The sequence below is a fragment of the Bufo bufo genome, chromosome 10, assembly GCF_905171765.1.
Source record: "Bufo bufo chromosome 10, aBufBuf1.1, whole genome shotgun sequence".
Taxonomy (NCBI): Eukaryota; Metazoa; Chordata; class Amphibia; order Anura; family Bufonidae; genus Bufo; species Bufo bufo.
Genome location: NC_053398.1, coordinates 64,469,711 through 64,493,811, shown reverse-complemented (window position 1 = coordinate 64,493,811; position 24,101 = coordinate 64,469,711). Strand labels below are relative to the sequence as shown.

General features: G+C 45.2%; 1 protein-coding gene across 2 annotated transcripts in view; it reads right to left on the bottom strand.

Annotated features, from left to right (window-relative positions):
* The window catches only part of LOC120981106 (ribosomal protein S6 kinase alpha-5-like), a 186,652-nt gene that overhangs the window by 51,663 nt on the left and 110,888 nt on the right, over window positions 1–24,101 (bottom strand). The window contains exons 4-7 of one of the 2 annotated variants that reach the window (XM_040410595.1): window positions 5,208–5,323; window positions 5,018–5,125; window positions 4,849–4,929; window positions 4,651–4,754 (exon numbers count right to left, since the gene is read on the bottom strand). In XM_040410595.1, the coding sequence (XP_040266529.1) occupies window positions 4,651–4,754; window positions 4,849–4,929; window positions 5,018–5,125; window positions 5,208–5,323 (409 nt within the window). Of the gene's footprint in view, window positions 1–4,603; window positions 4,755–4,848; window positions 4,930–5,017; window positions 5,126–5,207; window positions 5,324–24,101 lie in introns of those variants that run through there. The other variant, XM_040410597.1, reaches the window with a different exon arrangement.

Below are 24,101 nucleotides of genomic sequence, written 5' to 3'. Positions count from 1 at the left end.
AGGAAGAGGCCACGGAATGTCCGCCAGCATCCGAGTGACCTCCGAGAACTAGGCGCGGGGAGGCCAATCGGGGGCAATGAGGATGGTCGGGATTCCTTCTGCCGCGACCCTGCAAAGAACCTTTGGGAGCAGAGGCAGTGGTGGGAAGACATAGAGGAGTGCGAAGTCTTGCCACGGAGACACCAGAGCGTCCACCCCGTACGCGTCCGGATCCCGAGCTCGGGCCAGGAACGTGGGAACCTTGTTGTTGAGCCTGGACGCCATCAAGTCCACGTCCGGGCGGCCCCAACGGCGACAGACGTCCTTGAATACGTCCGGATGCAGAGACCACTCTCCCGGATCCACCCTGTTGCGGCTGAGAAAGTCCGCCGTCCAGTTTTCGACCCCTAGGATGTACACTGCAGACAATATTGGAACGTGAGCCTCCGCCCACTGGAGGATCCTCTTCACCTCCTGCATCACCGGCCGGCTGCGGGTTCCGCCCTGATGATTGATGTAGGCCACGGCTGTGGCATTTTCCGATGGATCCTTACCGGGAGACCCGTTAGGAGGGGGGTCCAATGAGACAGAGAGGAAAATTGCTCTGAGCTCCAATATGTTGATCGGAAGGTGGGCTTCCACTTCTGACCACACCCCCTGAACCGTCCGAGCCCGGAGAACGCCACCCCAACCCAGGAGACTGGCATCGGTGGTGATGACTGTCCAGGAGATTGGGAGGAAGGATTTCCCCGAAGTCAGATTCTGAGGGGACAGCCACCACGGGAGGTCCATGCGAACCCGAGGAGGAAGGCGGATCCGAGAGTCCAGACCCCTCGATGTCCTGTCCCAGAAGGACAGGATCGCCTGCTGCAGAGGCTGAGTGTGAAACTGGGCAAAGGGGACTGCCTCGAAGGAGGCCACCATAAGCCCCAGAACCTGCATGCACTCCCAGATGGAGAGACGCGGGGAATGCAGAAGGCGAGACACCGACTCCTGTATCCGTGAGAACTTGCAATCCGGGAGGAATACCCGGGCTGCAGTAGTGTCCATAACCATCCCCAGGAAGGTCACCCTCTGGGAAGGCTGGAGAGAGGACTTCGGGAAGTTGATCAGCCAACCGAACTGTTGCAGAGTCTGAACAGTGATCCTGACGCTGTCTTCGGCCTGGGGACGAGAGGGAGCCTTTATCAGAATGTCATCCAGGTAGGGCAGCAGAGATATGCCCCTGGTACGGAGAAGCGCCATGATTGTCGCCAAGATCTTTGTGAATACCCGCGGGGCTGTCGCCAGCCCAAAGGGAAGGGCGACGAACTGATAAATGACGGTCGCCAATGGCGAAGCGCAGGAACCTGTGGTGAGACTCTGCGATAGGGACATGCAGATAGGCGTCCCGGATGTCCACCAACGTGAGGAACTCCCCTGGAAGAAGAGAAGCAATAACGGAGCGGAGGGATTCCATCCGAAACCTCCGCACCCGCAGGGACTTGTTTAACAGCTTCAGGTCTAGGACCGGACGCACTGATCCCTCCTTCTTTGGCACTACAAAGAGATTTGAGTAGAAACCGGCCCCCTGTTCCTCCAGAGGAACTGGGACAACTACTCCCCTGACCAGAAGGGAAGAAACCGCCTGTAAAAGGGCCGAGGCTCGGGCCGGATCCCCCGGAACACGAGACTGAAAGAAACGTTCCGGAGGTCTGGAAACTAATTCTATCTTGTAACCGGAAGTTACAATTTCCAGGGCCCAGGCGTCTTGAACTTGAGCTCTCCAGACATGCTGAAAGGAGAGCAGACCCTTCAGGCGGAGGACTGCTTGGGAACCGTGGGGCGGGCAGAACTCCCCTGGAACTGTGCCCGCGGGCGCCAGGAAGGTTGAGGCTTAAAGGAAGGCTTCTTGCGGGAGCCCTGAGAGCCGCCGGAGGAGGCTGTCGCAGACCTGGAGGAGGAGAAGCGCCGAAAGGACTGGTTTCTAGAGCCAGAGGGGCGAGCTCTGAAAGCGCGCTTGGATCTAGATTGGGGCAGGTGTGTACTCTTGCCCCCCGTAGCGTCAGAGATAATCTCATCCAGCTTAGCACCGAAGAGCCTGGAGCCCGCAAAGGGGAGGTTAGTGAGGGAGTGCTTGGAGGAAGCGTCGACGTCCTAGACCTTCAACCAGACCTCCCTGCTCTGCGTGACCGAGAGGGCCAAAATCCGCGCAAAGAGAGTGCTGACGTCCAATGAGGCCTTACAGAAGAATGTTGTCGCCTGGGACATCTGGAGGATGAAGTTTAGGGTGTCCGCAGAGGCATCCTGCTCCGCGAGGTCCTGATGATGGCGCTGCAACCAAACCGAAAGCGCCCTGGCTACCCAGGCCGAGGCGAACGCGGGCCGCAGACCTGTGCCCGCCAGAGAGAAGATGGCTTTGGAAAGAAAGTCCAAACGCCTGTCAACGGAGTCCTGTAGGGAGGACCCGTCCTGGACTGGTATTGCCGAATTCTTAGCCAATCTGGCCACCGGCGGGTCGACCTTAGGAGGAGAAGACCACTGCTGCACGTTATCTGCCGGGAAAGGATAAAGAGTATCCATGCGCCTTGTAGCAGAAAAACGGTGATTAGGGCGTTCCCAAGCCTTAGAAAGGACCTTGGCGAACTCGCCATGAATGGGGAATGTGACTGCCTCCGGTTTTCTGGAATGGAAGAGGGGGAATTCCTGGCTACTACTAGAAGGAGGTTCCCCCTGGATGTGGTCTACCGCCGTGACCAAGTCTGCCACCATGGTGGAGAGCTTAGATTAGGTGAGGGTTCCGGCTCCGTGTCCTCATCCTTCAGACCTGTAATACCTGCGAGAGGGAGAGGCTGAACACGCCTCCAGGCGAGGGGGGGAAGCAGAGTCATCCGAGGAGGGATGCTGCTGCGTACGCTGCCTCTTAGCGGTCGAGCGTCCTCTGTGGGAGGTGGAGCGGTGCTAACCACAGGCACCGCAGGCGGTGGATCAGTGGCCGCCATGCGTTCCATGAAGGCCATGGCCGCGCGCGAGACTTGGGCCAAGTCCGCGGCCGCCCTAGCTATGGCAGAGGCCCAGGAGGGCTCCGTGGGCTCCGAAGGGGTGGAGGAGGGACTGGGCTGGTTTGGTGGAGGGGGAGGAGGAGGTGGATGATCCTGTCCCGAGGCAAGGCAAGAGTCACAGGAGCCTGTAACCGATAGTGGCAAGCAGCAGACCTTACAGGATCCCAGTGGGACCTGAGGTGTCGCTTTAGATTTTTGGGGGGCCCCAGATGAGGCAAAGCGGAAGCGCCGGAGCTGATGCAATAGGCTCCGCCCCCCAGTCGCGTCACAGATCGCGCAAAAAAAATTGCGGGAAAAAATAACGGGCGGGAGATATGAAAAAAAAAAAAAAAAGAAAGGCAGACCCTGGCTCCTAAAATGGCGCCCACCGCCAGGATGCAGGGGACAAGAAGGAATCCCTCCTCCCTCTCAAGCAGCCAGCCCTCCCAGATCCACAGGTAAGCCCTAAAGAACCATGTCACAGTGTGAGCACGGGGGGATGGGGAGTTTGCAGGAGAACCGATGTACTTATCTGAGTCCTGCAGTCTTCACCCTCTGTTCCGGACCAGCAGGGGGGTCACCTCTTCAGTCATCTGGCACAAGGAGTGGCAGTGCACTGGATAGAGGGCAGGACTAGGTGACCCCGAATCTGGTAAACCACCGGAGCTGCAGGTCGAGCCCGGTTCCACTTATTTTCTGGGGGGAAAGGGAGATAGCCGTGGACGGCCATTCGACCCCGGCGCTCGCTCCACTGAGAGACCAGGGACGCACCATGCGACCCTGCGTCCTCTGTTTAGAATAAAACAAAACAGGAGAAGAAAAAACTACAGGGACAACCCTGCAGGAGCAGGAGTGTCACCTCCTTATCCGACACTAACCTAAAACGGAGGTCCTCCTGTTGGAGCATGGGGGTATAGCCAGTGGAGGAGGAGCTGTTTTTTATTATTTGCATAGTGTCTCCTCCTAGTAATGGCCTAAGCGGACATGTGAATGGACACTTAAGGGTAGTAAACAGGGCAAAAACTAAAAACATCTTATATTAATGATCTGCTTGTTGCCTAATAAAGTTCAAATTAATTTATCGTCTTATTCTCATCTTACTGATCAATTGATTCATTTGTGAGTTGGGTAAAATACCAAAAAGCCAGAAATCTTTTTAACCACAGACAAAATTATTATAGTCCTGTTCCCTGAGGTTCAGTGAACACAGTTGTCCCAGAATGACAACTTATCACCTATCCACAGGTGGGGGCTTGACTGATCACAAGAATGGGGTTCCTATGTGCCTCCCCCCAGAGTGCTAATATCGTGATACGGCTCAATTCATAGTCTATAGGACAGCTGAAGATAGCCAAGCACAGTGCTCAACAGAGTTTGCATGAAGCATTATTTAGCCTATCAACCACTGCCCTATTCAAATGGTGTAATAAAGAACCCCATTACTCTTTATTAGTAGGGGTACCCGAGGCTGGACACCAACAGATCAGAAACTTGTCCCCTAACCTGTTTTTATTAGGAGAATACCCCTTTAAGGACAGATCCCTAAGTACTTGGACAGCATAGAAAACATGTTAGTTATGTTATCTCATAACAGCCAGACTTACCCCTTCTTTCATACAATCATATAGTTTCTTAAGTTTTCTCTTCTCACCTGGACACCTCACTCTGCGAGTTCTTTTCCCCTTCCAGTGTGAATGGAGAAGCTCCTGTCAGTAGTTCATAAATGAGGATTCCTAAGCTCCACCAGTCCACAGACTGCATTAACAAAAACACCAAGTATTAGGACCCTCACTCCAATTATAGCAATGGCAGCAGAACAGCTCCAATCACAAAGAAAAGAATTACTCACCTTGCCATGACCCCCCTGCCCTCGTATGATTTCTGGTGCCATATACTCAGTTGTGCCACAGAATGAGTATGTGCGCTCACACTATAAAACAGATTTTTAAGGAAAAATAAATAAAACAAATGACAAAATAAAAGTATATCAAAAACCCCTATTTCCAACAGCCTCTCACCTCTTCAGCCACAAACTCCTTGCTCAGGCCAAAGTCAGTCAGCACCACATGACCATCACTGTCCAATAAGATGTTCTCCAGCTTGATGTCTCTGTATACAATTCCCAGCTACATAAACATTTGTGAGGTCAGAACAATCTCCACTATATCAGTAAGTCAAAGTCAATAAGACAAGCTAGTCAGGCCTCACCTTGTGCAAGTGCTCAAGAGCCAGGATAACCTCTCCAGAATAAAACCGTACTGCATCTTCAGAGAAATTATCCCGCTGATAGAGGTGAGTGAAAAGTTCTCCACCACTAACATAATCTGTAGGGGGATACAAAAAAAATAAAAAATAATCACCAATAGAGAATGACTCACAGGAAATGTGAGTACACGTGCTAAGCCTGCACGTACGATGTAACACCAAAAAAGAGAGACAAGGCTAGCACAAATAGTAATGGATGTAAACTTTATTATAGTCTCAACAAGAGACAAGAATGTATTAAAATGCACATAAAAGACAATACAATGGTAAGTGGGGAGCACTCAAGATAATGGAGCACCACTGGATAACAGAACATATCAAGGCTGGAGGAATGATACAAATATCCTACAATGTGTACGTATGGCGCAAAGCCAAATATCAAATATATAAAACCTAGCCAAGGCTGACAGGCCTAGATCAGAATGAAATGCAATACATGCCAAGATATAAAGTGCATAGTGCAGAAAATGACAAAGTGCATAAGTATATCACATGAAAAGAGCCATAGAAAATCTATACAGTAAATACCTGAGTGGTGAACCAACAGGGCTCTGTTGGTTCACCACTGAGGTATTTACTGTATAGCTTTACTGTATGATATCTGCTACACAGGCTATATTATTAGGTACAGATAAGCTCTTCTGATTTTACAGGTGCTCTTTGCATTTTTATTTCATTACTGCATATTAAATTTCTTGCTATGACAGCTGTACTGGCATTACCTCTTCCTACAAAATATTTAAAGGAAGTCTGTAAACACTAAAATCAGTTTTAAACTACCCATACCATCATGTAGTGTATGTGTCCCAACATATAACTATACCTTTCTTGTGAAAATATGCTTCTCTAATCTTGAGAAATGCTTCTCTTATTTTTTATGCTAATAAGGTTTTCGGTTGGCAGGGCAACTCTGTTTGGTGAACCATCACGCCACCATAACCCCACCCAGGCTCTCTCCCTCGTTTGATTGACGGTCCCTGAGATTTCCGAGCCAATAGCGATAAAGCGGGGAAAGCCATCTTTGCACCTAAGAAAAGAGGCCCTGCCCACGATGCCTTATTTGCATAAAAATAAAAATAAGCATTTTAAAGTATTAGGATACCGAATTTTCACAATAAAGGTATGGTTCTGTTTTGGGACAGCTACCCTATATGGTTGTATACTTACCTTGAAACTGATTTTGGAGGTGACAGACTTCTTTTAAAGGCATAACCAAAAGCTGAAGTTACACCTGGGCCACAGGGCCTGATAAGGCTTAACAGCCACTTTGTCACTTGCACTAGTGTTTGATCTCTGTCCTTTGACATAACTGTGTGCATTATCCCTGTACTATAATGCTGCATTAGTCATTCCTCTGCCGAAACATTACTGCCATTATATAGGACATTGATATATGTTTATTGTACAGTACTGTGCAGATGTTTTAGGCAGGTGCAGAAAAAAGTGCTGCAAAGTGAGAAAGCTTTCAAAAATAGAAGTGTTAATGGTTTATTTTTATAAATAAAAAAATTAAAGGTGAATGAATAAAAGAGCTTTAAGTCAAAACAATATTTGGTGTGACTACCCGTTGCCTTCAAAACGGCATCAATTCTAGATACACTTGCACAAATTTAGGGAATTTGTAGGATTATAGTCAGGTGTACAATTAACCAATTATACCAAAAAGGTGACAATGATCTTCATTTACATATGTAGGTTGGAACACAGTCATTAACTGAAACAGCTGTGTAGGAGGCTTAGGCTACTATCACACTCGCGTTTGGTGCGGATCCGTCTTGTATCTGCACAGACGGATCTGCACCAATAATGCAATCACTTGTATCCATTAATAACGGATCCGTTTGCATTATTAAAAAAAACAAAAAAAAACGGATACGTCTTGACTTACATTGAAAGTCAATGGGGGACGGATTAGTTTTAAATTGCACCATATTATGTCAGTGAAAAACGGATCCGTCCCTATTGACTTACATTGTAAGTCAGGACGGATCCGTTCGGCTCCGCATCGTCAGATGGTCACCAAAACGCTGCAAGCTGCATTTTAGTGACAGTCTAAAAAACGCAACGGAGACCAAACGCAGCCAAATTGCATTGGGGCTGAACTGATCCGTTTTGGGCTGCTTGTGAGAGCCCTAAATCGGATCTCACATGCGGACCCAGAAACGCCAGTGTGAAAGTAGCCTTAAAGGGGTTATCAAAGACTATAAAATACTCTTTGCGCCACTCCTGGTCCCTGCACTGCCGCTTCTCCCCGTGCGAGGATGAAAACATGTGGTGTCGGTGGGGAGGAGCCAATGGCAGGCGGGAACGAGGACAAGACTCCTTTGCGTCACCCTCGATGCTAGGGAGGCTCGTCACTGCCTGCCATTGGCTGCTCCCTACAGACACCGGATATTTTCATCCGAGCACGGGGAGAAGCAGCAGCGGCGGTGCGGGGACCAGGAGCGGCGCAGGGAGCTAGGTAAATATATTCAAAGTGAGGGGCCTGGCATATGGGGGAGTATTTTATAGTCTTGGATAACCCCTTTAAACCTAGACGAGGAAGAGCCAAACTGCTGTTTGTGGAAGACCGTTTCATGTCACAGGTCATCAACCATGGCAAGACTGATCACAGCAACAAGACAACAAATAGTCATACTGCATCAGCAAGGTCTCTCCCAGGCAAAGATTCCACAGAAGACTGGGGTTTCAAGATGTGCTGTTCAAGCTCTTTTGAAGAAGCATGAAAGAAACAGGAAGCATGAAAGAAACAACTTTGAGGACCATCGATGTAGTAGTTGGCCAAGAAAAATTAGTGCAGAATATGAAAGACACACCATGCTTCCCTTTGAAAATGGGAAGATGTCCAACAGTGCCATCAGCCAGAACTGGCAAAAACAAGTGGGAGCCAGGTATACCCATCTACTGTTTGTAGAAGACTGGCCAGAAATGTTCTTAATGGGAGAATTTTGGCCAAAAAGCCATACATTTAATGGTGAAATAAGGCTAAGCAACTCAACCATGTACAAGAACATTAGAACTGGGATGCAGAAAAATGGCAACAGGTGCTCTTTACTGGAGAGTCCCAACATTTGAAATATTTGGCTGAAATAGAAGGCAGTTTGTTCTCCAAAGGGCTGGAGTGCGGTACAATAATGAGTTTCTGTAGGCAACATAAAAGGGGCATTTACATCAAGAAATTATCTGACAGATTTTCTGACCAATCATTGGTCAGATAGCCGTTTACACACACAGATCATTTGTAATACACACCAATTATTGGTCTGATTTGACAGAAATTGGTCAGATAATCTGTTGGTGTAAATGCATCCTAAAAAGCATGGTGAAGGAACTTTGCAAGTTTCGGGCTGCATTTCAGGGGTTGGGGGGATCTAGTCAGGATTAAGGGTGTATTCAATGCTAAGAAATACAGGCAGATAATTATCCATCATGCAATACCATCAGGGAGGCATCTGACTTTCTCCAAATGTATTCTGCAACAGGACAAAGACCCCAAACGTACAGCCAATATCATTAAAAACTAGTGTAAAGAAGAACAAGGATTCATAGAAGTCATGATATGGCCCACACAGAGCCCTTACCTCAACAGCATCAAATTCACAGACATTAAATAATTTATCTAATTTTTGCTGATTAAGAATTTTTTTTTTTTAAATACTTCCTTAGAAAGTGCAGAGATATCATAAAATTGCCCAAACCTGTAGAATCTATTATGACAGGAACATAGCTGTTTGCTTATAATAAGCAAAAAACTGTGTTCCATACCTTACAATTATTAAGTAGGACAATACATCTACAGATACAGGTATTGTAATACCAGATATAACGGCCACGTGTCACATAGGCCATAAAATCTAATTTAAAAAAAAATGAAAAAACAGCCAAATGTCAGGTATATTCAATTGGCCATTGGATTAGTAAATCTACATAATCCTAATGCATTTCCCCAATGCTTTTGGTTAATTAAGGGATAGATGAAAAAGTGTCAAAAGCATAGACATAAAAAAAGTCAATCCACCTCCGTATATAACTCATCCAAAGGTGTCTACAATAGTAGATATCTCACTTCACAATATATGTTCCATACAAATGTTGACTATAGGCACTCCACAAGCGTGTACATTCCAAAAAGTCTCCAATAGGTCAACATAAACTGTTATATGTAGGCCTAAAAAGGTAGGAAAAAGGCATCAATAGGCTATATGTAAAAGCAATATACAGTGGCGGAAATAATTATTTGACCCCTCACTGATTTTGTAAGTTTGTCCAATGACAAAGAAATGAAAAGTCTCAGAACAGTATCATTTCAATGGTAGGTTTATTGTAACAGTGGCAGATAGCACATCAAAAGGAAAATCGAAAAAATAAAACTTTAAATAAAAGATAGCAACTGATTTGCATTTCATTGAGTGAAATAAGTATTTGAACCCCTACCAACCATTAAGAGTTCTGGCTCCCACAGAGTGGTTAGACACTTCTACTCAATTAGTCACCCTCATTAAGGACACCTGTCTTAACTAGTCACCTGTATAAAAGACACCTGTCCACAGAATCAATCAATCAAGCAGACTCCAAACTCTCCAACATGGGAAAGACCAAAGAGCTGTCCAAGGATGTCAGAGACAAAATTGTAGACCTGCACAAGGCTGGAATGGGCTACAAAACCATTAGCAAGAAGCTGGGAGAGAAGGTGACAACTGTTGGTGCGATTGTTCGAAAATGGAAGGAGCACAAAATGACCATCAATCGACCTCGCTCTGGGGCTCCACGCAAGATCTCACCTCGTGGGGTGTCAATGGTTCTGAGAAAGGTGAAAAAGCATCCTAGAACTACACGGGAGGAGTTAGTTAATGACCTCAAATTAGCAGGGACCACAGTCACCAAGAAAACCATTGGAAACACATTACACCGCAATGGATTAAAATCCTGCAGGGCTCGCAAGGTCCCCCTGCTCAGGAAGGCACATGTGCAGGCCCGTCTGAAGTTTGCCAATGAACACCTGAATGATTCAGAGAGTGACTGGGAGAAGGTGCTGTGGTCTGATGAGACCAAAATAGAGCTCTTTGGCATTAACTCAACTCGCTGTGTTTGGAGGAAGAAAAATGCTGCCTATGACCCCCAAAACACCGTCCCCACCGTCAAGCATGGGGGTGGAAACATTTTGCTTTGGGGGTGTGTTTCTGCTAAGGGCACAGGACAACTTATTCGCATAAACGGGAAAATGGACGGAGCCATGTATCGTGAAATCCTGAGCGACAACCTCCTTCCCTCTGCCAGGAAACTGAAAATGGGTCGTGGATGGGTGTTCCAGCACGACAATGACCCAAAACATACAGCAAAGGCAACAAAGGAGTGGCTCAAGAAGAAGCACATTAAGGTCATGGAGTGGCCTAGTCAGTCTCCGGACCTTAATCCAATCGAAAACCTATGGAGGGAGCTCAAGCTCAGAGTTGCACAGAGACAGCCTCGAAACCTTAGGGATTTAGAGATGATCTGCAAAGAGGAGTGGACCAACATTCCTCCTAAAATGTGCGCAAACTTGGTCATCAATTACAAGAAACGTTTGACCTCTGTGCTTGCAAACAAGGGTTTTTCCACCAAGTATTAAGTCTTTTTTTGTTAGAGGGTTCAAATACTTATTTCACTCAATGAAATGCAAATCAGTTGCTATCTTTTATTTAAAGTTATTTCTTCGATTTTCCTTTTGATGTGCTATCTGCCACTGTTACAATAAACCTACCATTGAAATGATACTGTTCTGAGACTTTATTTCTTTGTCATTGGACAAACTTACAAAATCAGTGAGGGGTCAAATAATTATTTCCGCCACTGTATAATACAGATTTAAGCATAATACACAGACCACTTATATATGGGGTAAGGAGGTATAACATACAGTTGCAAGAAAAAGTATGTGAACCCTTTGGAATGATATGGATTTCTGCACAAATTGGTCATAAAATGTGATCTGATCTTCATCTAAGTCACAACAATAGACAATCACAGTCTGCTTAAACTAATAACACACAAAGAATTAAATCTTACCATGTTTTTATTGAACACACCATGTAAACATTCACAATGCAGGTGGAAAAAGTATGTGAACCCCTAGACTAATGACATCTCCAAGAGCTAATTGGAGTGAGGTGTCAGCCAACTGGAGTCCAATCAATGAGAGGAGATTGGAGGTGTTGGTTACAGCTGCCCTGCCCTATAATAAAAAACACACACCAGTTCTGGGTTTTCTTTTCACAAGAAGCATTGCCTGATGTGAATGATGCCTCGCACAAAATAGCTCTCAGAATAACTACGATTAAGAATTGTTGACTTGCATAAAGCTGGAAAGGGTTATACAGTCATGTGAAAAAATTAGGACACCCTTTGAAAGCATGTGGTTTTTTGTAACATTTTTAATAAATGGTTATTTCATCTCCGTTTCAACAATACAGAGAGATTAAAGTAATCCGACTAAACAAAGAAAACTGAAGAAAAGTCTTTTCAAGATCTTCTGTAAATGTCATTCTACAAAAATGGCTATTCTAACTGAGGAAAAAGATAGGACACCCTCACATGTATTCCCTCTTAAATTGGCTCAGATCTCACACAGGTATATCACACCAGGTGCACATAATTAGTAGATCGTTACTCTGCATGTTGAATGAGGCTTGCCCTATTTAAACCTCAGACATTTAGTTTGGTGTGCTCCTGACTGTTGAAGTGAGAGTGAGCACCATGGTGAGAGCAAAAGAGCTGTCAGAGGACTTCAGAAAAAAGATTGTAGCAGCCTATGAGTCTGGGAAGGGATTTAAAAAGATCTCAAAAGATTTTGAAATCAGCCATTCCACTGTCCGGAAGATAGTCTACAAGTGGAGGGCTTTCAAAACAACTGCCAACATGCCCAGGACTGGTCGCCCCAGCAAGTTCACCCCAAGAGCAGACCGCAAGATGCTAAAAGAGGTATCCAAAAACCCTAAAGTGTCATCTCGAGAACTACAGCAGGCTCTGGCTACTGTTGATGTAGAAGTACATGCCTCTACAATCAGAAAGAGACTGTACAAGTTTAACTTGCATGGGAGGTGTGCAAGGAGGAAACCTTTGCTTTCCAAGAGAAACATCGAGGCCAGACTGACATTTGCCAGCGATAAAGTTGACAAAGACCAGGACTTCTGGAATAATGTTCTTTGGACAGATGAGTCCAAAATTGAATTATTTGGACACAACAGCAGAGGACATGTTTGGCGTAAACCAAACACAGCATTCCAAGAAAAGAACCTCATACCAACTGTGAAGCATGGAGGTGGAAGTGTCATGGTTTGGGGCTGCTTTGCTGCAGCAGGACCTGGTCAGCTCACCATCATAGAATCCACGATGAATTCTACTGTGTATCAGAAGGTGCTTGAAGAACATGTGAGACCATCAGTTAGAAAATTAAAGCTGAAGCGGAACTGGACCATGCAACATGACAATGACCCAAAACATACTAGTAAATCAACCAAAGATTGGCTGAAAAAGAAGAAATGGAGAGTCCTGGAATGGCCAAGTCAAAGTCCAGATTTGAATCCCATTGAGATGCTGTGGGGTGACTTGAAAAGGGCTGTACGTGCAAGAAACCCCTCAAACATCTCACAGCTGAAAAAGTTCTGCATTGAGGAGTGGGGTAAAATTTCCTCAGACCGATGTCGAAGACTGGTAGATGGCTACAAGAACCGTCTCACTGCAGTTATTTCAGCCAAAGGAGGTAACACTCGCTATTAGGGGCAAGGGTGTCCTATCTTTTTCCTCAGTTAGAATAGGCATTTTTGTAGAATGACATTTACAGAAGATCTTGAAAAGACTTTTCTTCAGTTTTCTTTGTTTAGTCGGATTACTTTACACTCTCTGTATTGTTGAAACGGAGATGAAATAACCATTTATTAAAAATGTTACAAAAAACCACATGCTTTCAAAGGGTGTCCTAATTTTTTCACATGACTGTAAATGTATCTCCAAAAGCCTTGCTGTTCATCAGTCCACGGTAAGACAAATTGTCTATAAATGGACAAAGTTCAGCACTGCTGCTACTCTCCCTAGGAGTGGCCGTCCTGTAAAGATGACTGCAAGAGCACAGCGCAGACTGCTCAATGAGGTAAAGAATCCTAGAGTGTCAGCTAAAGACTTACAAAAGTCTCTGGCATATGCTAACATCCCTGTTAGCGAATCTACGATATGTAAAACACTAAACAATAACGGATTTCATGGGAGGATACCACAGAGGAAGCGACTGCTGTCCAAAAATACATAGCTGCATGTTTACAGTTTGCACAAGAGCACCAGGATGTTCCACAGCAGTACTGGCAAAATATTCTGTGGACAGAGGAAACCAAAATTGAGTTGTATGGAAGAAACACGCAACACTATGTGTGGAGAAAAAGAGGCACAGCACACCAACATCAAAACCTCATCCTAACTGTGAAGTATGGTGGTGGGGGCATCATGGTTTGGGGCTGCTTTGCTGTGTCAGGGCCTGGACGGATTGCTATAATCGAAAGAAAAATGAATTCCCAAGTTTATCAAGACATTTTGCAGGAGAACTTAAGGCCATCTGTCCACCAGCTGAAGCTCAACAGAAGATGGGTGTTGCAACAGGACAACGACCCAAAGCATAGAAGCAAATCAACAACAGAATGGCTTAAACAGAAGAAAATACGCCTTCTGGAGTGGCCCAGTCAGAGTCCTGACCTCAACCAGATTGAGATGCTGTGGCATGACCTCAAGAAAGCGATTCACACCAGACATCCCAAGAATATTGCTGAACTGAAACAGTTCTGTAAAGAGGAATGGTCAAGAATTACTCCTGACCGTTGTGCACGTCTGATCTGCAACTACAGGAAATGTTTGGTTGAAGTTATTGCTGCCAATGGAGGTTAAACCAGTTATTAAATCCAAGGGTTCACATACTTTTTCCACCTGCACTGTGAATGTTTACATGGTGCGTTCAATAAAAACATGGTAACATTTAATTCTTTGTGTGTTATTAGTTTAAGCAGACTGTGATTGTCTATTGTTGTGACTTAGATGAAGATCAGATCACATTTTATGACCAATTTGTGCAGAAATCCATATCATTCCAAAGGGTTCACATACTTTTTCTTGCAACTGTAGGTCGTAATACAGGTGTCACCCTGAAAGATATTTCACACAGTGGGAATGATTGATATCACAGAAGATAGGAGAGATGAACATAATTTTTCTCCCTACTGCAAGATATTCTATAGACATATAAAAAGAGGCAACTATACAATAGTAGTGTGTGATATTTATGTTTTTATTAAATCATACCTTTTTATTGAGTTTTATCCAAAAACAAACAAAATGCACATCATGTTTACAGTGTCTAAAACAGTTCAGGCTACTTTCACACTTTTCCGTTTGAAGGCTCTCACAAGCGGCCCCGAACGGATCCGTACAGCCCAAATGCATTCTGAGTGGATAAGGATCCGCTCAGAATGCATCAGCATGGCTCAGTTTGGCCTCCGTTCCGCTCAGCAGGCGGACACCCGAGCGCTGCTTGCAGTGTTTTCGTGTCCACCTGGCCGTGTGGAGACAAACGGATCCGTCCAGACTTACAATGTAAGTCAATGGGGACGGATCCGTTTGACGTTGACACAATATGGTGCAATTTCAAACGGATCCGTCCCCCATTGACTTTCACCCCCAATAAAAGGAGTGGTTCTGCAGGTGGTGCTTTCACTCTAGTGGTAGCATGAGACGGAGTCTACAACCCACACAAGTGGCTCAGGTAGTGCAGCTTATCCAGGATGGCACATCAATGTGAGCTGTGGCAAGAAGGTTTGCTGTGTCTGTCAGTGTAGTGTCCAGAGCAAGGAGGCACTACCAGGAGACAGGCCAGTACATCAGGAGACGTGGAGGAGGCCGTAGGAGGGCAACAACCCTGCAGTAGGACCGCTACCTCCGCCTTTGTGCAAGGAGGAACAGCAGGAGCACTGCCAGAGCCCTGCAAAATCACCTCCAGCAGGCCACAAATGAGCATGTGTCTGCTCAAATGGTCAGAAACAGACTCCATGAGGGTGATATGAGGGCCCGACGTCCACAGGTGGGGGTTGTGCTTACAGCCCAACACCGTGCAGGACGTTTGGCATTTGCCAGAGAACACCAAGATTGGCAAATTCGCCACTGGCGCCCTGTGCTCTTCACAGATGAAAGCAGGTTCACACTGAGCACGTGACAGACGTGACAGAGTCTGGAGACGCCGTGGAGAACGTTCTGCTGCCTGCAACATCCTCCAGCATGACCGGTTTGGCATTGGGTCAGTAATGTGTGGGGTGGCATTTCTTTGGAGGGCCGCACAGCCCTCCATGTGCTCGCCAGAGGTAGCCTGACTCCCATTAGGTACCGAATTGAGATCCTCAGACCCCTTGTGAGACCATATGCTGGTGCGGTTGGCCCTGGGTTCCTCCTAATGCAAGACAATGCTAGACCTCATGTGGCTGGAGTGTCAGCAGTTCCTGCAAGACGAAGGCATTGATACTATGGACTGGCCCGCCCGTTCCCCAGACCTGAATCCAATTGAGCACATCTGGGACATCATGTCTCGCTCTATCCACCAACGTCACGTTGCACCACTGTCCAGGAATTTGAAGATTCTTTAGTCCAGGTCTGGGAGGAGATCCCTCAGGAGACCGTCCGCCACCTCATCAGGAGCATGCACAGGCATTGTAGGGAGGTCATACAGGGACGTGGAGGCCACACACACTATTGAGCCTCATTTTGACTTGTTTTAAGAACATTACATCAAAGTTGGATAAGCCTGTAGTGTGTTTTTCCACTTTCATTTTGAGTGTGACTCCAAATCCAGACCTCCATGGGTTGAAAAATTTGATTTCCATTTTTTTATTTTTGTGTGATTTTGTTGTCAGCACATTCAACTATGTAAAGAACAAAGTATTTCAGAAGAATATTTAATTAATTCAGATCTAGGAGGTGTTATTTTTGTGTTCCCTTTATTTTTTTGAGCAGTGTGTATGTATGTATATATATATATATATATATATATATATATATTTATTATAGTGTCGTAAAAAGATAGATAGTTTCCCCCATAACATTGACCTCTACAGTACCTGCCCCTTTAACAATGACCTTCACAGTGACCGCCCCTTTAACAGGGACTTTCATAGCGCCCACCCCTTTAATAAGTGACCTCCATAGTGCCCGCCCTTTTAAGCAGTAAAGAAAAATGGCTGGGTTGTTAGGGAAACCTGGAGTAAAACTGTGTTTATGGCAGTTGGGATTTGAAGAGAAAGACTTGCAGGCTTGTATTGGCTAAAGTGGGTCATTTTTAGGGAATATCTCTAACGGTACATCCTAGAGAGCTAGATCTAAAACCTTCCAGGACACCTGATGTACCTGTGTGCCAAATTTGGTGAAGATCCGTCCAATCGTTTGGTCGCGCATAAAGAACGTCCAGACAGACGTCTACAGTCGTGGCCAAAAGTTTTGAGAATGACACAAATATTAGTTTACACAAAGTTTGCTGCTAAACTGCTTTTAGATCTTTGTTTCAGTTGTTTCTGTGATGCAGTGAAATATAATTACACGCACTTCATATATTTCAAAGGCTTTTATCGACAATTACATGACATTTATGCAAAGAGTCAGTATTTGCAGTGTTGGCCCTTCTTTTTCAGGACCTCTGCAATTCGACTGGGCATGCTCTCAATCAACTTCTGGGCCAATTCCTGACTGATAGCAACCCATTCTTTTATAATCACTTCTTGGAATTTGTCAGAATTAGTGGGTTTTTGTTTGTCCACCCGCCTCTTAAGGATTGACCACAAGTTCTCAATGGGATTAAGATCTGGGGAGTTTCCAGGGCATGGACCCAAAATGTCAACGTTTTGGTCCCCGAACCACTTAGTTATCACTTATGGCACGGTGCTCCATTGTGCTGGAAAATGCATTGTTCTTAACCAAACGGTTGTTGGATTGTTGGAAGAAGTTGCTGTTGGAGGGTGTTTTGGTACCATTCTTTATTCATTGCTGTGTTTTGGGGCAAAATTGTGAGTGAGCCCACTCCCTTGGATGAGAAGCAACCCCACACATGAATGGTCTCAGGATGCTTTACTGTTGGCATGACACAGGACTGATGGTAGTGCTCACCTTTTCTTCTCCGGACAAGCCTTTTTCCAGATGCCCCAAACATTCGGAAAGAGGCTTCATCGGAGAATATGACTTTGCCCCAGTCTTCAGCAGTCCATTCACCAAACTTTCTGCTGAAGATCAATCTGTCCCTGATGTTTTTTTTGGAGAGAATTGGCTTCTTTGCTGCCCTTCTTGAAACCAGGCCATCTTCCAAAAGTCTTCACCTCACTGTGCGTGCAGATGCGCTCACACCTGCCTGCTGCCATTCCTGAGGAGCAAGCTCTGCACTGATGGCACTCCAATCCCGCAGCTGAATCCTCTTTAGGAGACGATCCTGGCGCTTGCTGGACTTTCTTGGACGCCCTGAAGCCTTCTTAACAAGAATTGAACCTCTTTCCTTGAAGTTCTTGATGATCCTATAAATTGTTGATTGAGGTGCAATCTTAGTAGCCACAATATCCTTGCCTGTGAATGCAACACAATGATGGCTGCACACGTTTCTTTGCAGGTGACCATAGTTAACAATGGAAGAACAATGATTTCAAGCATCACCCTCCTTTTAACATGTCAAGTCTGCCATTTTAACCCTATCAGCCTGACATAATGATCTCCAGCCTTGTGCTCGTCAAGATTCTCACCTGAGTTAACAAGACGATTACTGAAATGATCTCAGCAGGTCCTTTAATGACAGCAATGAAATGCAGTGGAAAGGTTATTTGGGGATTAAGTTAATTTTCATGGCAAAGGAGGACTATGCAATTCATCTGATCACTCTTCATAACATTCTGGAGTATATGCAAATTTCTATTATAAAAACTTAAGCAGCAACTTTTCCAATATTTATGTAATTCTCAAAACTTTTGGCCACGACTGTAGACAGACAGAAACACACACACACATATATATATATCTCAGAAGGACCCGGCTTCGCACGGGTATATGTCATCTATTTCTTTTTATGTTTCCGTGTGTCATAAAAAGATATCGAGTTTCCCCCATAACAGTGACCTCTACAGTACCCGCCCCTTTGACAATAACCTCCACAGTGCCCGCCCCTTTAACAGTAACTTTCAGTGACCGCCCCTTTAACAGTGACCTCCACAGTGCCCGCCCATTTAATAACCGTGACTTCCACTGTGCCCGCCCCTTTAAAAACAGTGACCTTCACTGTGCCCGCCCCTTTAAAAACATTGACCTCCACAGTGCCCCTTTAAGCAGTAAAGAAAAAAGGCTGGTTTGTTATGGAAACCTGGAGTAAAACTGTGTTTATGGCAGTTGGGATTTGAAGAGAAAGACTTGCAGACTTGTATTTTTTTTGGGGGGGGGGGGTCCTTTTTTGGGAATATCTCAGGAACGGTACAGGTATATATATATCTAGCAGAAGGACCCGGCTTCGCACGGGTATATTTAATCTATTTTATTAAAAGTTTCTGTGTGTCGTAAAAAGATATCGAAAGTTTCCCCCATAACAGTGACCTCTACAGTTCCTGTCCCTTTAACAATGACCTCCACAGGGTCCGCCCCTTTAACATTAATCTCCACAGTGACCGCCCCTTTAACAGGGACTTTCACAGTGACCGCCCCTCTAACTGTGACTTTCACTGTGAACGCCCCTTTAACTGTGACTTTCACTGTGACCGTGCCTTTAACTGTGACCGCCCCTTTAACTGTGACTTCCACAGTGGCAGCCCCTTTAACCGCCTAACGCAGGATCGGGTTCCGGAGGCGGCTCACTCAGGCAGAGTCACGCATATACGCGTCATCTCGCGACACAGGCGTGCGCGTTCACAGGAACTGCAGGTAAGCGAGTGGATCTACAGCCTGCCAGCGGCGATCGTTCGCTGGCAGGCTGTAGATGCGATTTTTTTAACCCCTAACAGGTATATTAGACGCTGTTTTGATAACAGCGTCTAATATACCTGCTACCTGGTCCTCTGGTGGTCCCTTTTGCTTGGATCGACCACCAGAGGACACAGGCAGCTCTGTAATAAGTAGCACCAAGCACCACACTACACTACACCCCCCTGTCACTTATTAACCCCTGATCACCCCATATAGACTCCCTGATCACCCCCTTGTCATTGATCACCCCCCTGTAAGGCTCCATTCAGACGTCCGTATGAGTTTTACGGATCCACGGATCGGATCCGCAAAACACATACGGACGTCTGAATGGAGCCTTACAGGGGGGTGATCAATGACAGGGTGGTGATCACCCCATATAGACTCCCTGATCACCCCCCTGTCATTGATCACCCCCCTGTAAGGCTCCATTCAGACGTCCGTATGTGTTTTTCGGATCCGCAAAACACATACGGACGTCTGAATGGAGCCTTACAGGGGGGTGATCACCCCATATAGACTCCCTGATCACCCCCCTGTCATTGATCACCCCCCTGTAAGGCTCCATTCAGACATTTTTTTTGGCACAAGTTAGTGGAAATTTTTATTTTTTTTTTATTTTTATTTTTTCTTACAAAGTCTCATATTCCACTAACTTGTGACAAAAAATAAAATGTCACATGAACTCCCCATACCCCTCACGGAATCCAAATGCGTTTGGACATTTATATTCCAGACTTCTTCTCACGCTTTAGGGCCCCTAAAATGCCAGGGCAGTATAAATACCCCACATGTGACCCCATTTTGGAAAGAAGACACCCCAAGGTATTTCGTGAGGGGCATAGCGAGTTCATGTAAAATTTAATTTTTGTCACAAGTTAGTGGAATATGAGACTTTGTAAGAGAAAAAAAAAAAAAAAGAAAAATCATTTTCCGCTAACTTGTGCCAAAAAAAAAAATATTCTAGGAACTCGCCATGCCCCTCACGGAATACCTTGGGGTGTCTTCTTTCCAAAATGGGGTCACTTGTGGGGTATTTATACTGCCCTGGCATTTTAGAGGACCTAAAGCGTGAGAAGTAGTTTGGAATCCAAATGCGTAAAAAATGCCCTGTGAAATCGTAAAGATTCTCATTGGAATTTGGGCCTCTTTGCGCACCTAGGCTGCAAAAAAGTGTCACACATGTGGCATTGCCGTACTCAGGAGAAGTAGGGCAATGTGTTTTGGGGTGTCTTTTTACATATACCCATACTGTGTGTGAGAAATATCTCTGTAAATGACAACTTTAAAAAAAAATTTATACAAAGTTGTCAATTTACAGAGATATTTCTCTCACCCAGCATGGGTATATGTAAAAAGACACCCCAAAACACATTGCCCTACTTCTCCTGAGTACGCGGATACCACATGTGTGACACTTTTTTGCAGCCTAGGTGCGTAAAGGGGCTGAAAGTCCAACGAGTACCTTTATGCTTTACAGGGTTGCTCACAATTTAGCCCCGCCCAAAATGCCAGAACAGTAAACACACCCCACAAATGACCCCATTTCGGAAAGTAGACACCCCAAGGTATTCGCTGAGGGGCATATTGAGTCCATGAAAGATTGAACTTTTTGTCCCAAGTTAGCGGAAAGGGAGACTTTGTGAGAGAAAAAAAATTAATAATCAATTTCCGCTAACTTGTGCCAAAAAAAAATAAAAAAATCTATGAACTCGGCATGCCTCTCACGGAATACCTTGGGGTGTCTTCTTTCCAAAATGGGGTCACATGTGGGGTATTTATACTGCCCTGGCATTTTAGGGGCCCTATAGCGTGAGAAGAAGTCTGGGATCCAAATGTCTAAAAATGCCCTCCTAAAAGGAATTTGGGCCCCTTTGCGTATCTAGGCTGCAAAAAAGTGTCACACATGTGGTATCGCCGTACTAAGGAGAAGTAGGGCAATGTGTTTTGGGGTGTCATTTTACATATACCCATGCTGGGTGAGATAAATATCTCGGTCAAATGCCAATTTTGTATAAAAAAAAAAAATGGGAAAAGTTGTCTTTTAGAGAGATATTTCTCTCACCCAGCATGGGTATATGTAAAAAGACACCCCAAAACACATTGCCCAACTTCTCCTGAGTACGGCAATACCACATGTATGACACTTTTTTGCAGCCTAGGTGGGCAAAGGGGCCCACATTCCAAAGAGCACCTTTAGGATTTCACAGGGCATTTTTTACACATTTTAATTTCAAACTACTTCTCACGCATTAGGTCCCCTAAAATGCCAGGGCAGTATAACTACCCCACAAGTGACCCCATTTTGGAAAGAAGACACCCCAAGGTATTTCGTGATGGGCATAGTGAGTTCATGGAAGTTTTTATTTTTTGTCACAAGTTAGTGGAATATGAGACTTTGTAAGGAAAAAAATAAATAATAATCATCATTTTCCGCTAACTTGTGACAAAAAATAAAAAGTTCTATGAACTCACTATGCCCATCAGCGAATACCTTAGGGTGTCTACTTTCCGAAATGGGGTTATTTGTGGGGTGTTTTTACTGTCTGGGCATTGTAGAACCTCAGGAAACATGACAGGTGCTCAGAAAGTCAGAGCGGCTTCAAAAGCGGAAATTAACATTTTTGTACCATAGTTTGTAAACGCTATAACTTTTACCCAAACCATTTTTTTTTTTACCCAAACATTTTTTTTTATCAAAGACATGTAGAACAATAAATTTAGCTTAAAATTTATATAGAAATGTATTTTTTTTGGAAAAATTTTACAACTGAAATTTAAAAAATGTCATTTGTTTGCAAAAATTTCAGTAAATTTCGATTAATAACAAAAAAAGTAAAAATGTCAGCAGCAATGAAATACTACCAAATGAAAGCTCTATTAGTGAGAAGAAAAGGAGGTAAAATTCATTTGGGTGGTAAGTTGCATGACCGAGCAATAAACCGTGAAAGTTGTGTAGTGCAGAATTGTAAAAAGTGGTCTGGTCATTAAGGGTGTTTAAGCTAGGGGGGCTGAGGTGGTTAACTGTGACTTTCACTGTTACCGCCCCTTTAACTGTGACCGCCCCTTTAACTATGACTTTCACTGTGACTGCCCCTTTAACTGTGACTTTCACTGTGACCGCCCCTTTAATTTCTTCTTTTTCTGTGTTGTGTTTTTTTGCGCTTCCCATGGATACCGCCACATCTCCCCTGCCGCATCCACGGGCCGCGCCTGCGATACTGCGGCCGGCCTGTGGAAGGACTTTTAAACGCGCACGTCGGCTGCTCTTTGGGGCGGCCGCGCATGCGCAGAATCTATCTATCTATCGCGTATGATATGGCGGCTGCCGGAACAGTTCGGGCGAGGCAGCGGAGTGTGCGGACGGACATCTGAGGACCGGGAGACTATTTTATAATAGGTAAGTATAATTTCTACTCGCACCACTAAATCCACCAACGATTGGGGGCTGGTGTCGGCACTTTGGGGGCAGATGGTGGAGGCACTTTGGGGGCAGATGGATGTAGCAGAGCTGAATATGCTGCTGTTCAGCCATAATTCGAGTGGGAAAGGGAATAGACAGATGTAGCAGAGCTGTATATGTGGCGGGTCAGCATCAATGCTGGTGAAAGAGAAACCGATAGAGCAGAGCTGAATATGCGGCTGTTCCGACAGTGCTGGTTGAAGAGAAAAACAGATGTAGGAGAGCTGTATATGTGGCAGGTGAGCATCAATGCTAGTGAAAGAGAGAAACGCTGAATATGCGGCTGTTCTGAGACTGTGCTAGTGGGGGAGTAGAATAAAGATGTAGCAGGGCTGTATAGGAAGCCATTCAGCCAAAGTGATGTTAGGGGCCTGGAGAAGACACATGTAGCTGAGCTGTATATGCATCTATAAAGATACATAGTGTAAGGTTTATACATAACTGGAGTATAGCTGTAATGGAAACAAATCTGCATCAGTGCTGGTCGATGGGGGTTATTCAAGCTTTTGAGCTAATGTATAATATGGAATTATAGTTTTTGATGCACAGAATGGGTTTGTAAAAGATCAGACAGAGATTTTGTGTGTAAAACTGCAGAACAGCCACGTGTTACTGTGCACTGAGCTCACTTCACATGGCTCTCTGAGTGACCATTACCCTCACACACACTGCAGGCTGCCAGACTGATGAGTCATACTCTTCACATGAACTAGGCAGGACTCAGCTCTCAGTGTGATGTCATAAGGAGGTGTGGCCGGCCTTCACTCTAGCTGCCTAAGCCCGCCCAGCCTTAGCAGCAGAAAACCAGGAAGTGAATTCTGCTGTAACTGCAGCTCTGGCTGATTTAGAAAGATGGGAATACCCCTTTAATTCTCGAGATAGCTCCCATTACAGATCCTACTGCCACCACAGAGTCAAGCGCCTGAGTGGATGTATATTGCAGCAATAGTGTTTTGGATTGGGCATCTAATGCGTGCCTTATCTGTAAATACTTATAGAAATGACTGGAGGGTAGATCAAACTCAGCACAATTGCTGAAATTGCTTCAGAAGGCCCTGGGAGTACAATTCTCCAATGTTCCAAATCCCTTTCCTTTCCCATAGGGAGAATCCACTTAGTTGGGAAAGTTCTGGTAAGACAGGGTTGTTCCATATGGGAGACATATTTATTAGTCCTGAGACCCCAAGAAGCACTTTAGCCTTAGCCCGCAGATCCTCATAAGCACCTAAGTCTTAGATCCACTTCCCCTTCCAGGGGTGGAAAGTGTCCCGATGCCCATTCAACTAATCTGCCATTTATTCCCGCTCCTCCAGCCGTGTTCCTTCCTTCAAAGTGCTGCAGCTGGGCTGAGAGAAAATATAATAAAGGGTTGGGCATTGCTAGACCACCCG